The 14072-nt window shown below is 38.9% G+C and overlaps 1 protein-coding gene across 1 annotated transcript in view; it reads right to left on the bottom strand.

Moving 5' to 3' along the window:
• Positions 1–542: 542 nt before the first annotated feature.
• Positions 543–14072, bottom strand: part of uacab (uveal autoantigen with coiled-coil domains and ankyrin repeats b) — a 46273-nt gene continuing 32743 nt past the window's right edge. Inside the window, 13 exon segments of the mRNA XM_030045046.1 lie at positions 543–3053; positions 3056–3089; positions 3685–3750; positions 4613–4765; positions 5053–7767; positions 8113–8165; positions 8280–8310; positions 9480–9572; positions 9787–9819; positions 10274–10381; positions 11080–11117; positions 12914–13095; positions 13922–14028. Of these exon segments, the coding sequence (XP_029900906.1) occupies positions 2824–3053; positions 3056–3089; positions 3685–3750; positions 4613–4765; positions 5053–7767; positions 8113–8165; positions 8280–8310; positions 9480–9572; positions 9787–9819; positions 10274–10381; positions 11080–11117; positions 12914–13095; positions 13922–14028 (3843 nt within the window). The 3' untranslated portion in view covers positions 543–2823.

Raw genomic sequence — 14072 nt, 5'->3', positions numbered from 1 at the left:
CAAAAACAAAAAAACAATTCAACCACATTGCGCTTTTTTAAACAGAAAATTCTCCTGGGCATACCATGAATTCGTCAGCAATAAGATGAGTAACAAAAATATCCTAGACCTCTGTCTTGAGGGAAACATTTCAGCATCTTGTTACAAAGCGCTTTAATGAAAAATAAATCTTGGGAAGAGAAAAAAGCAGCAGACAAATCAATAGAGGCACAGGCTCAAAGATAAAAGTGAGCAATGTGTGCCAAAGAGGCACTCACTCTCATTCCTGGGTTGATTGTGCTTAAAGTGAAACCACATGAACTGTGTCGTTCCCACAAGAAAAGAGTGAGAGGAGTAAGCTCCACAACAGTTAACATAAAAAAATAATACATATGAACTGTATCTTTTCATCATCTCCACATTCTTTAATGAAATGGAAAGAAAATGCACTGAACAAAGATGTAGTTTTCTATGTTAGGCACTTTTATTGATTTTGCATTACTAATTCACAAACACAAATACCATTGCTAAAAATTTTAACAGATTGGTATAGATTTACTTCAATGGATTTACATTGTAATTTATTTATTTACTTTTTTTTTTTTTTTTTTTTTTTTTGGAGAGAGAGGACATTTAGAAATATCCAAAATGAGGAAAATTAGTCTTATTTCTATACCTCTAGTTAACAAATTGCAGGCACCAGTGTTTAACAAGTAATTAAGCCATCTTAAAAAATAGTTTTAGGTATCTTCTGTGGTAAATAGATCATTTGGCTGATATATCAAAAGAGATATCAAGAAAATGTACTTGGTAACGCATGTTAGCTAGAAGTCAAAGACATTGCAAGAGTGCTTCAAAAACTTGATCCGTAAGGGGGGTCCTATACACATAAATAAAAGAATCTGTTCTATTCTTATCAAATGGCATCCTACATTAAAATGTTACCTTGAACAAGTGTTTTGTGCCGTTCTATTCCAGACCTGCTGAATATCATTAGAATCATCACATAGTGGATAGTAATTAATGCAGTACAAAGCTATGAAAAAATATATCAGTGTAAAGGCACAAGAGACTTGCTCGACAATCACACCACCACCACAATAAACCACGAAAAGTCACAAAGAGCTGGCCCAGGGGTATGCAGCTCCCGTTCTGTAGTAGCTGCAAAGATCTCTGCCTCCCATAGTGAGTTACAGAAGGTTAAGATTTAGCTCGGGGGGCACCAGTGCTTCTCAGTTTTGTCTTAAAAGTATTTAAACTTCTGCTTCGCTCCAGATAGGAACAGATCAAAATAAACACCTGGCACATTTTTGCTGAATACCGCAGAACGGTTTCATATAACTATTTTGACTATCTGAGCATTCCTGATGCTTTTTAACTAATCCTGACAAAGTCGTACATTGTATACTGAAAGAAACCAATGAGATAAACAAAAATCAATTTTGCATGTACTTAGTGTTAAATTCCAGCATAGATATTTTGCCTTCCAAGAACAGCAACTGCCTACCCCTGAGCCAGGCTTACTTAATAATATCAATCAACTTGGCCTGCCAAGTCTCACCACTAGAGGACACTCTGGTTTCAACAACAGGACAACGCTCCACTGCAAACTGTAGGACACAGCAAAGGTATCTCTATTCACCCAACACCCCATGACTCAAATCCAGCAAAACTCCATGTACAGGTTTATTTTCACCGTACTGTGTAGGGAACTTAAGGGAGAATTCCCCCAAATTGATCCACTCTTGGAAACAGCAATCCTTATTGAGACCGCTGCACTTCTTTACCAAAGAGTAGATTTTAAATCTGGGTGAATGGCTCCTTTAAGTCTTTGGTATTTTTGCAATGAAAACATGCAAGCTAGTTTGGACCTCCAGAAGATGGTAACTGTACCCAATGCCCCCAAAATGGAGTGGATTCTGACTCAGTCTGAATAAGCAGGTAGTGTTAGGGACTGAAATGAAATGCAATGAAATGAAAGCAAGGGTAAGCTCTACCGTACATGACAACCTCGCAGAAGACAAAAAGACATGGGAGCATCACGTGACCATCAGGTGGGAATGTGAAAGGTGGTCTTATATTCATATGAATTTCACATTTCTGATGAGCATCTCAAGAGCTGGTTATTTAAAATTGGACCTAAATTTAGCACAACTCCCACCTAAGTTATTGTAACATGCCTAATCTATCTAGCCAGAGATTTGCGTTTAATATTTTCTTAGTGATACTTGGCAGCAATGCATAAAGTTTCATTTTTGCACATATCTAACATTGAAGAAAGATCCTGCATATAGGTAGATAATCACATCAAAATGATTTTAAAATGAGCAATCATACATTCCTCTAGTCAGATACAGTGAATGTTAGATAAAAGCAACAGAAAACTGAGTAATTTGTCATACATCTACTGATCTTGAAATAACTCCTCTACCCTTAAGATTTACAGTTTTCCAAACCAACATACAGCCACTTTACATATGGGAATTACAGATTAGGAATAGAAACCTTGTCTTAATGCCCCACACACACATACACTCAAACACACACACTCAAACACACACACACACACACACACACACACACACGCACATGGCCACAGAACTTGAATTGGAGTAGAATGCACTTTCCCATTCAAATCAACATTTTTATGCGCACTGTTGCCACTACAAAGAACTGTGGCCGCTGCACTGGCCTAACTTCTGTATTCAAGATGGTGGTATCAGTTAACATTTATTTACCACTTTTAGCAAGCAGCCACAGAAAAAAAAAAAAAAAAAAAAAAAAAAAAAAAATCTCAGTTCTGAGCACTTCACTGCCCTGTGTGTGCGTTGTCACTGTAGCAGCTCACCACAATTGCCATTTTATTGTGTACCAGCCAAATGAGCATGGCAAACAGTTTGATGACCGTTCTACTCTATTCAAGTTCTGTGTTGACTGAGGCACCCACAGGGGCCACAGGAGGGACACTCTGCAGCAGGGGGTGTGAGAATGGTGGATTTGAGTCAGCAGGTAGCATTGTGTTTTTGCTGGGGGATGCTTTAACACACAAACTCCTGTCTCATGCGGATGATCTGTAGTAAGGCGGCTTGAACGTCTTCATCCATATGGCCCTGGGAGAGAAAATACAAACAATGGGTTCTGAGTATAAGCCCATTTGCAGGCTGTGGGCTGCTGGCTGTGGTGTCCTCAGCAAACTGTTTCCACTACAAAAACACTTTATTTTAAAAGTGTTGTACCCAAGGTTCAAGGTTCAGTGTAACTTTATTATCACCAAGAGGCAATTTGGTTCACAGCCAGCAGTGAAAAATATATAACAAACAAAGCAATAAATACAACAACAACAAATACCAACAAAATTTACAGAGGTGTCATTTACTTTTATATTTAGCATGATTTATAGTATTATGTTTGCTTTTCAGCAGGTATTATTAGTATTCCACCCTTCGCTGTTAACTTACATACACATGCACACATACTTTCTACGTATGTACACATTTTTATGTATGCATTTTTATTTTTGTTTCATGTTTTTATTGCTTGCATTTGTTAAATGTTGCTTGCCTTGCTTACATTCATTATACAAACAAATATAAAACTATTAAAAAAATGATGGTTGTTGTTATCACATACATATGGTAATAGAAAAAAAGGAAGTGCAACAAAAGAGTATAGAGCAAGAGAAACAAAGGTGTGAGACAAACTTACCTGTGCTGCACTGAGAAGATGAGTTCGATAAATTGAGACTACCTCTCTGTGTTGCCTCTCAGCATCCTTATAGAGGGACAAGCATGGAGACAGAGACAGATGACAAGATAAACAGAGAGAGAACAAGGTAAAGAAAGAGAGAGATGGGAAGAGGAAATGGAGAAAGACAAAGACAAAGGTTATTGCTTCAGTTGCTTTCAGCAACACCTAAGTCTGAGGACCAAAATAGCACCACTATTTTTTATTGAAGACGGCCAATATAGTTTTTAATCTTGATGCAGACCAAGACATACATTTGATTCTATGTGCAATAACTTTGCTGATAGTTGATAGTTGCAAAGGATAATTTCTCTTTTCATCTAGATTCCGCAAAGGCCTAACTACAGTGAAGGTAAAGCTAAAGCTTGTGTTTCTTCTGTACTGTCCAAGTGGACATGGCAGGCCTCTAGGTGAGGTTATCATTATAAATCAGGTACATCTGTGATTGTGTTGTTCAGTTCTGCAGTAAACAAGCCATAAACAGAACTCAGAATACCCGTCACATAAGATATTGAACTTCATAAACCTTTTACACAGCTATTGTGAGGAGATGGGTAGCACTAGTGTCAGACAAATGTCTTTCTACAGTAAGACAATAAAGTTATTCTACCCTATTCCATTCTATTCTATGACAAGACAGCTGTGTAAATGCTACTGTGTAAATATATATATATATATATATATACATATCAATGCAAGGATTATTTTATCATTGGCTCTGACTTTTTCTTCAACAAAGTCAATTGCTAATGGAAAGACGGATACAATTCAGCAAACTACAATTTAGTGTGCCATAAAACTAACTGAATATAGGAAAATGTGTGTGTACACGTGTCTGTGTGCTCCTAAAATAGATCTTATAATGGACATGTAATGTGTGTCCACTCACAGCCAGCTGTTGCTGTAGGCTCTTGATCTGGGCTTGGAGTGTGTCAATGTATTGAGTCTGTCTCTTATTGGGCGCATTGCCTGCGTACGCCAGCTGGGACAGACCGTTCAGTGCCTGCTTCAATCGCTCAACGTCTGTCAGCAACTCGGTGATCTGAGACAGACACAGAGACAGATTTGCACAGCTGTTAAAATTAATCTAAATACACATCTCAACACTTCATCAACAACATAATGAAGAATAGCATAAAATGAAGCATTAAATAAATATTTTCTTTTAAAATTTTAAAAGGTACAAAGAACATGTATGCAATAAGAAAAAATTTAAAACAAGTGCCCTAGTCATTTCTACAACTCATAAAATAATCACACATTCTTTTCAATGGCAGATACCTCATTTTAAAACTACGCTTATTTGTTAATGCAAAAAATTTTTACAACCTTCTTGTCTTTGACTTCAGTCTGCTCAGCCGATGTCTGAATCCTCCTCTGAAGATCGCCAATGGTGCTAAGTGACTCGTCATACCTCTCCTTCAGCTCCCTAATTTCTCTCTCAATGGCATAGCCTTTCTCCTGGACAGTCTCCATCTCTGTTTTGGTCCTGTCCTCACCCTCCCTTGCCTTGGCTGCCTCCAGATGGAGTCGCTTGCACTCTTCTGCTAAACTCAAGAGCTTGCTGCTTTGGTTGGCAACTTCCTCCTCCAGCTGCTGCTTCTCTTTCTTCAGCTGGTTCATTTGGTCTTCCTTATTGCGCAGCTCCTCAAGAGCCTGGGTGGCCTGGAGGAGCTCAGACTGCAGGGCAGAGACATCTTCAGCCCTCTGGGCATTACTCTCCTCCTCTTCACGGAGTGCCAGTTGGAGCTTAGCCACTTCAGCCTCCAGGGCTTCCTTTGTCTGGACATGCTGTTGCAACATGGCAGCCTGATCCCCGTGGTATCCCTGGAGCTCCTTTTGCAAGGCACAAGTCCTCTGAGCCTCCTCATACTGAGCCTCCTTTGCTTTCATGCAATCAGCCTGGGCTTGATTCATGGAATCTTGGAGGGCTTCAAGCTCATTCTCATACTTTTGAAGGCGATTCAAATCCAATATAAGACGTTCCTGAAGGCTCTGGATCTCAGCATTGCACAGGGCATTCTGCTCTTCAAGTTCAGCCTTCTCAACGGTCACTTCTTTGTAATGCTGCTCTAGACTGACCACCTTCTGAGTAAATTCCTCAATTTTGCTCTTATATTTCTCTTCCAGTTCCTTGTGCTTTTCGCAGGAAACAAAGTCAGTTTCTATTCTTTGCTGAACAGACTCCATTTCAACTTTTAGTTTCTCTTTCTCCTGTTTGTTGAGCTCTCCCATGGACCTTTCGTTATTGTACTTCTCTTCCATTTCCAACAGCTTCCCTGTTAAGTTATTCAATTTGGCATTGTAAGATTTTTCTCTTTCCTCACTGTCTGTCAATGGGATAAACTTGGACTCAATAGCCTCTTGTATGGTATCGAGTTCTTTCTTTTGGGCCTCCAATTCTTGGGTTAGTCTTACCACTTCCTCTTGAGCCAACACATACCTTGTTGATGCTTCTTTTGTTCTGCTTTCTGCCTCAACCACGGCGGCATTCAACTCATCTGTGATAGCTTTGTGGTCTTTAAGGCTTACATAGTCCTGTTTCATCTCCAACGTCACTTTTTCCAACTTTTCTTTTAACTTGTCGCTTCCATCTTTCACATTCTTCAACTCTTTCCCACTTTCTTTTTCCTTGGTTTCCAACTTCAACATCTCAGCCTTGACACTCTCCAAAGTAGCACTCAGCTCAGTCTTCACTTGCTCATGCTGCTGCCTGGGCACATACTCTTCCTCCAGACTTTGTTTCAGACACTGACTCTGTGCTGACAGCTGTGCAAACTCTTCCTCTCGGTCTTCATACCTTTTCTGCAAAAGTTCCAGCTCCTTCACCAGGTCAGCATTTTGAGACACTATTGAGTCCATTTCAGACTGGTGTCTCTGTTGGGCACTTTGGAGACTGGTGATGTTCTCATGCAGTGAGGCTCTCTCAGTCTGAAGGTGCTGTACTTGTGCCTGTGCTTTGCCATATTGTTCACTGGCTTCCACCACCTTATCCTCTAGCTCCTCCATAGCTGTTACCATGTTCCTCCTAATTTCTTCATGATCCTTGATGGGTACAAAGTCCACCTCGATCCTGCTACTGAGTTCATCCAGTTGCTCCCGTAGTATATCCCTCTCTTCCTCACTCTCTTCAACCTCTTGTATCAGTGCCTGGCTTTTGGCAGTAACATCAGCCAGTTTCCTTTTCAACGAGACATTGTGCTCCTCAAGAGCTGCCACTATCCTATGTTGCTCATCAGCAGACATTGCCCCTATTCCTCCCTGCGATGAACGACTGTCTACTTCTCGATGGAGCTCTGCCACCTCCTCTAATACACGATCATAGTCCTCCCTTAGCTCAGCAAGTTGCTGCTCCTTCTCATCAACTGCGTTGGTCAGCAGGTTTTTCATGTTGTCAAACTTCTCAGCTGGCACCACATTGCCATGTTTAACCTGGGTCTCTTTCAGCTGAGTTTCCATTTCTAACACAGTGTTCGCTAATTTATCTCTTTCTGCAGTCAGAGCTCCCAGCTCCTTGCCTAGCCTTTCTGCCTCTGCTGCCAACTGACCCTCACTGCTTTTGTACTCTTCCAATGCCTTTTCACTCTGTTTGAGGCGGTTGCGGACACGACCCACTTCAGCTGAAGCTCCTTCATATTTGGCTTTAACATCCTGGAGTTGAGCACGAAGTTCTTCAGCAGCTTGGCCTCCTAAGTGTTCTTTGACTGCAACCACATGAGCTTGCAGCTGCTTGACCTTGCACTCAGAATCAAGCATTCTCTTCTGGACCTCCCCCAGGGCATCCTCTAGTTCCTGAACCTGCTGATCAGCCTGTTTCTGGATGGTGTCTCGGCTCTGGATCAATTCTTGGCACTCACGATTCTTGCGGTTCAGGGCAGATTGAAGTCGTGCACTCTCATCCTCTGCTGCTTGCTGCCTTCTCCTCACTGCCTCAAGCTCATGTCGGAGTGCATCTAACTCACCAGTTACGTCCCAGCCCACACTGGGCTGGCTCAGCTCTAAAGGTCTGGACTGGGAACGTGACATGCTGGGATTCTGCAGCATCTACAGAGAAACACATTGCGATAAAAAAAAAAAGCAAAACACATACAAATGCTTAAATTTTAGACGATGGAAAAAACATTTTTAAAGATTGACTGTTTTATAATTCATTCACAAAAGTCCCATATGGCCAGCTCAGCTTTTCAACAGACTTTTCCCATAACCGATGGAGAATAAATTATATCTTTTTCTGAGGAGTACAGGAAAATAATTTCAAATGAGAGTTCCTACAATAAATCCACCATCGCTGACACATACTGTATAGACTACAATGGCTAACACTTCCATGAACAGTGTGCCCTTGGCACTTGCAAATCATTTAGTGATGTCCCACAGAGAGAAGCTTACCTGGCTAGAATCCAAGCTGTGAGACTGCTTAACCAAAATGTTCTCTTTTCCTGCTAAATGGACAAAACAGAGTACAAAACATTGCATTTACTCACTCTATGTAAGAAAAATTTCAGATATAATATTCAAATTTGTTAAGAACTGATAAGACACTGAACAAAGCCCACCTTTGATTACTGACTGCCCGGAGTAATCCCCCTGTAACATAAAAAAATAAAAAATAAATCACATTACTTTTTTCCAAGATACCACAGGTACATAAGAAAATTGCTGGAAATTAACTCTGAATCATGACTACATCATACATAATAAAATTAAAATTACTGTACATTTTTGCATTTCAAAACTCAATTTCTTTTAAATTGAAGACATATGAGGAGGTTAAATTTATTTGCAGTTGTCCTTAACAGTACAGCAGACTGCTCTACCATTAATGTATAGACACTTTCAGATGATGAATTATTTTAATATTTTACTACTTTTCAGCTTGTGTTTTGCCTGTTTTTTCACCTTGTCTGAGTCATTACTTTATGTAGGCTTTGGATAAATTATGCCTGAATAATAGATTTGGTCTGTTTCTTCCGTGTGTCATTGGGGAAACAGAATGCAGCAGAATATCAGTGTAACATGAAACACACAGCTGACCATCTTCAATCTATGCAAGAAAATGTGATCAAGAAAATGAATAATGACAAAAATACTAGATCTTTTAAAATCAGTTCAGTTTCTTTACCCTCTGTCCTTTTGAGTAGAACATAATTTAACTTGTACTATCGAGCATTATTTATAAGTTAGCACACGTGTATATCTTTTGGAAATTATAACAATGTCATCATCAACTGAACAATAATTAGTAAATTTCTGAGATTTTAAAAAGACATGATTTATTATTTAGTGCCATTATCAATATAATTTTATTCAGATATAACAGTAGGCATATTTTGCAAAGATCCAACACAGTGCAAATAACTGCCTAAGAGCTACTTAAAACGAGGTAATAAAAAAATATATATATATATACACTGCATGGACATATTACAATTCAGAATTACCATAATAGTGATTTTGTATGTTTAGCATATCTACAAAATGTATATATTTCAAGTTCCTGCTAATCATTTGCCAAAGGTAGCAGTTGTTGTTTTTTTCAACTCCAGTATTATTTTTCGTACAATTTAATCAAGCCATTCAAATTTAAAAATCAGGGGATACAGATTGTATGGTGTGAAATCCTTAGTACCCCCGCATGAATAGTTTTTGCAATATAAAATATGGGTAAATTTTAATAAATGGGCCAAACATTCAAAATCACTGGAATGGTCCTTTAATGCCTACAGCTGTGGGGAGATATTAATTGGAGCACTAACCAAGGTGCTCCGGAGCTGGACCTTGACAGTCTCCGGGCCTCGTGCACCCTCCTCTCTCTCTTTGGCACCGAGTAAGAGCTTCAACTGTTCATTCTGATTGAGTAAAAAGAGCAATGACACATGTCAGACAGGAAGAGCAACTGCCTTTACAGACATCTTCCAACATATGAATAAATAAATAAATAAATAAATACATAAATACAACAGTAATTAAATAAAATTTTGACAATCATAAATCCATATAACCACATAGTGTGTAAGTGCTTAAAAAAGAATGGCTTCAAGCAGTCCCTGTCGATTTCCTCACCTCTTTGTGAACGTCTTCCACAGTTTGCTTCTCCTGCAGAGAAATAAAAAGATTGGAAGTTTACTATCAATGAAATGCTTGATAGATGTTTCAATTATCTCAATTTGCTCAATTACCTATCACTCAGTTTCCCCTGGCAGTGTTACATATCACTATTAATATAATTAACAATATAATTATTACTCTTGTATTTTTACATAAGAAACCTGTGCTAAAAACATGCACTGACTGCGTAAACATGTATGGGAGAAAAATGTCCTCTAAATGAAATTTTTGGTTAAATTATGGTTTTAAAGTTATAAATGAACATTGCTCAAAGGGTATGACTATACTCAACACATTATACACTGTGGAATGAAATCTTCTACTTTACGCGTTCTGTTGGTACACCCACTCATAAAATGCAGTAGTCAAAGAAGAGCAAGCCAAATTACTGTGCAGCTAGTGTGCCTTATGTCCATTTCTTCTGTGGTGGTATGTTGCTTACCTGTGTGAGCTGTTGCTGTAGCATGCTGACCTTATCCAGCAGGGCTTTCTGCTCCTGTTGGCACTTCCTCAGACTCTCCTGCTTTGTCTCGTTTTGTCTCTCTAAGTCCTAAAACAAACAAAACACACAGACACACATGGACACAAAGGCACGCAAACTATATAATTTACAAAGTTAAACCTATTATTGCACTGGCGAAAAGTGATAAATTAATCAAAACTAAATCCTATCAGACCAACTATTTCACATCAACATGGAAATGAGTGATGCTCATGTTATAGGTATGCATGCCCTGATAAACATAATCCGACCTGACTTTGGGTGCAGTGAATTCAAGTAAAGTGCCACTGCCTCTGAGTCTGATATTGGAAAACCCTTGAATGTCTGTGTACTTACATGTATAATCTTATCCTTTATGTTAGCCTCAACTGCCTATGACCTCTCCACAGACAGCTGAGGACAAAACAAGCTGTCCTTTATTATCACCTTTTGCTGATATAAATATATATTTGTCATAAGTTTTGAACGTCTATGGACAATGCTCACTAATAATCGCTAGATGGCAGTCATGTGCAACTGAGTAGCAACCAGTGAACTGCTTGCAGGCTCTGGAAAATAGGGGGACTGTACTATGACAATACCAAACCATGTTATATTCAAAACAAGACTCATTGTGTAAATCTATCTCTAGGACTGTCAAAAAATGGTCAACTCGGGTCTAAGCAAACAGAAGATGTCACGATAGAAAACTGGAAGGCAAAGAAGATAATCGATAATAAAAGCCAATAAAGCAGATGCTGGGTTACCTGGCGCTTCCTCTGTTCCATCTTAGCAACCTCTTTGTCTGTAGCAAACAGAATGAGAAAAAACAAAGTTAAAATCTGATATGTCTTCCAGTATGAGGCCAGTACCTGGCAAAATTTGGTTACACAGAGAAGGCATTGTATGAAATATGTGGTCCAACCAGAACAACACATAGGCACAAATGTACAAATATACAGGGACTGTAATTACCATGAAATCAAGGCTGGATGCCAAAAGTCATGTAAAATTGGAACAGAATTGTGTTGAACAAGACCTACCTACTTTCTTAAAGATCAGATTAACAATTCATAAAAAAAAGGAAACCCTACTCATTTATACATTAATACTTCTAGATTTTTACATCAATTCTAAAATACAATTTAAAAAATCTGTTAAAATAAAGGAAAAAATGCACAGCAGTCTCAGGGCAGATGACCTAATGTTGTTCACAGCATTTTTGCCTTGCTAATGTTTTTGGACACGAGAGTGTGTTTGACATATGGTGTCATATTGAATGTAGACACTGTGCCACACCCAACCAATCCATCTGGGATTATGGCATGAAGTGCAAAGTCATGAAACAAAAGATTATGACAGAGGTGTAATTTCTAAGTCTGGACAGGCTCCGTTCAGCTGGAAGCACTCGCTCAAATTCTGTGTGCTAGTTTTGATTGGTTCCCGTGTTTAAATATGCAGTGCCCCTTGCCTTATGATTGACTGACACATCTGCTAGCAACAGTCAGTATTTCTAATGAAGATCTCTCATGATATAGATTTCACACTGACTGTCAAGTTTGTTAAGCTTTTATTCTATTGTAATACCCTAAACTTTTGGACCTGGTATAATCACATGCATGTGTACAATGTGAGAATACACAATGATATACGTTTTTATTTCATGTCCACACAATCCAGTGTGTTCAAAATTTGCAGCAACCATGTTAACCAAAACTAAGATACGGGGAAAAGTGTCCCTGTACATTTTACAATTGATTTTCAGATTCTGTTGATCCCTGTTGATCCCTTACAAGCCTGCATGCGGCCCCTGAGCCTCAGGCAGGAGATTTCTGTGTCCAGACTAAAGACTGAAGGTGACCGGGCCTGTGCCAGTCGGAGCTCTGCGACTTTGGAACAATTTGCCTCAGGAATTCAGACTGCCACATTCAGTATCATCTTTTATACAGCTGTTCAAATCTATCTTATATTGTATAGCCTTTGTATAATCTAACTTTCATTCATTTTATCATCGTTATCTTTGTTTTATTTTGCTGTTTGTAATTCCTTTATCTGCTTTATCCTTAAGACAAACATTGTATTTTTATTGACTAGACTTAATTGTTCTATTTTTTTCAATTTTGTATTTCTTGTTTGTGAGGCACTGTCACTGTTTTTAGAAGTGCTGTATAAATAAGGTTTATTATTTGTTTATTTTCTGATTTTCTTATCTTTTTTTTTTTTTAGAGAGCATAAGGAAAGGGAACTAGGGAATGGTATAGACAAGCTCAAATGGGATGTGCAGGTGAAAAAAAATGAATGAGAGGAAGGAGATTCAGGGACATAAGTAAAGGCCGACTACAAGTTATGTACTGAATTGTCAGTGAATTATTTCATTTAGCACCAAATTGGTTATCAGATCATTGTGTCCACTAACGGCGCATAACAGTGATCTTCAGTGTTAAGATGTTTATGGTGAAACAAAGCCCTGACCCAGAGTTCCACAGGTAGGTCACCTGTCCCATTAAATTATACTTTATAACTATGTAATTTATAACTATGTAATAAACATAATTACTATATAATTTCTGAACAAAAAGTGGTAGTGTATTTCCACCTTACCTCTGTTAGCTTTGTCGAAGTAGCTTTTGACCATAGCAACAAGCTCCTGGTTCTTGCTGAGGCGTGAGTAGTAGTAAGGATCGTGGCCCAAGCCATCAACCGCCGTCACGTCAGCCCCACTCCTCAGCAGCACTTCCACTGCATCCTTACAACCGTATTCACAGCCGAGGATCAGAGCTGTCCTGAGAGGGGCACACAAACACAAGAAGCAACATGAGCAAGTGTGTGTAGACATTATCTCTCCCTGTCTCTCACATAGGCACAAAAAAAGCAAAAAAAAACAAACACTTCTTTGGTCCTATGAAAGGACAAACAACAGCGAGGCAGACGCCTAACCACATATTAGTGGTGGAAATACAGTATTAAACTGTTGGAATTCTTGTTTTTGTAAGCCTTTTTATTATTTTTTGTTGTTGTTTTTTTTTAAATCTACTCTTATTGTATTTCTTCACTTTATGTTATGTGCTACGTAAAGCAGTTTGTGAGGCCTGTTTGGCAAAACACTGCATAGGAATGAAGTCTATTATTATTATAATTATGTTTTTCTTCGCTGTTTGGGCTGTGGTAATATGTTGCTCACATTGTGAAACCACAGAAAATGACATGTCTGACTCACTCTGCCTCAAACGCACGATCAAAATCTTCAACCAAATGCTAAAACCTACTCATGCTGTCATACACCCATTCTATCCTTACTTTACAACTGCCAAGTTTTCACACTTGCCTTCCAATTTTTAAATATTTGTATAGGCCCCCGTGGAGTTAAACAAGGTCAGCGTCTTCTCAGGGAGAATGTTGGTTTATATTTCTAACAAATTTTCTTTTGCTGGTCACATCACATCAGCCTGTTGTTAAAAGGAAATTCACAGAAATGCCAACAACAGTGACTGGCCTAAGGTCTTGACCAATTTTAGCAAAAGTAGCCTTTTATATCTAAAGCAGACAATTCACGCATATCTGTTTTGGGCAACCCTCCCTCATACCTACACCATATTAGGAGATTCTTACTTGTTTTGTTTGTCACGGACAGTGATGTCTGCCCCTCTCTCCAGCAGCAGCTGACAGATGCGTGGGTGGCACATCTGAGTTGCCAACACCAGAGGTGTCCTCCCATCCTATAGAACATGGAAAAACATGTATATCCATACTACATCCCACA

The sequence above is a fragment of the Myripristis murdjan genome, chromosome 3 (genome assembly GCF_902150065.1).
Source record: "Myripristis murdjan chromosome 3, fMyrMur1.1, whole genome shotgun sequence".
NCBI classification, from domain to species: Eukaryota; Metazoa; Chordata; class Actinopteri; order Holocentriformes; family Holocentridae; genus Myripristis; species Myripristis murdjan.
Note: the sequence above shows the minus strand (reverse complement) of the source record. Positions and strands in the feature narration are given on the sequence as shown.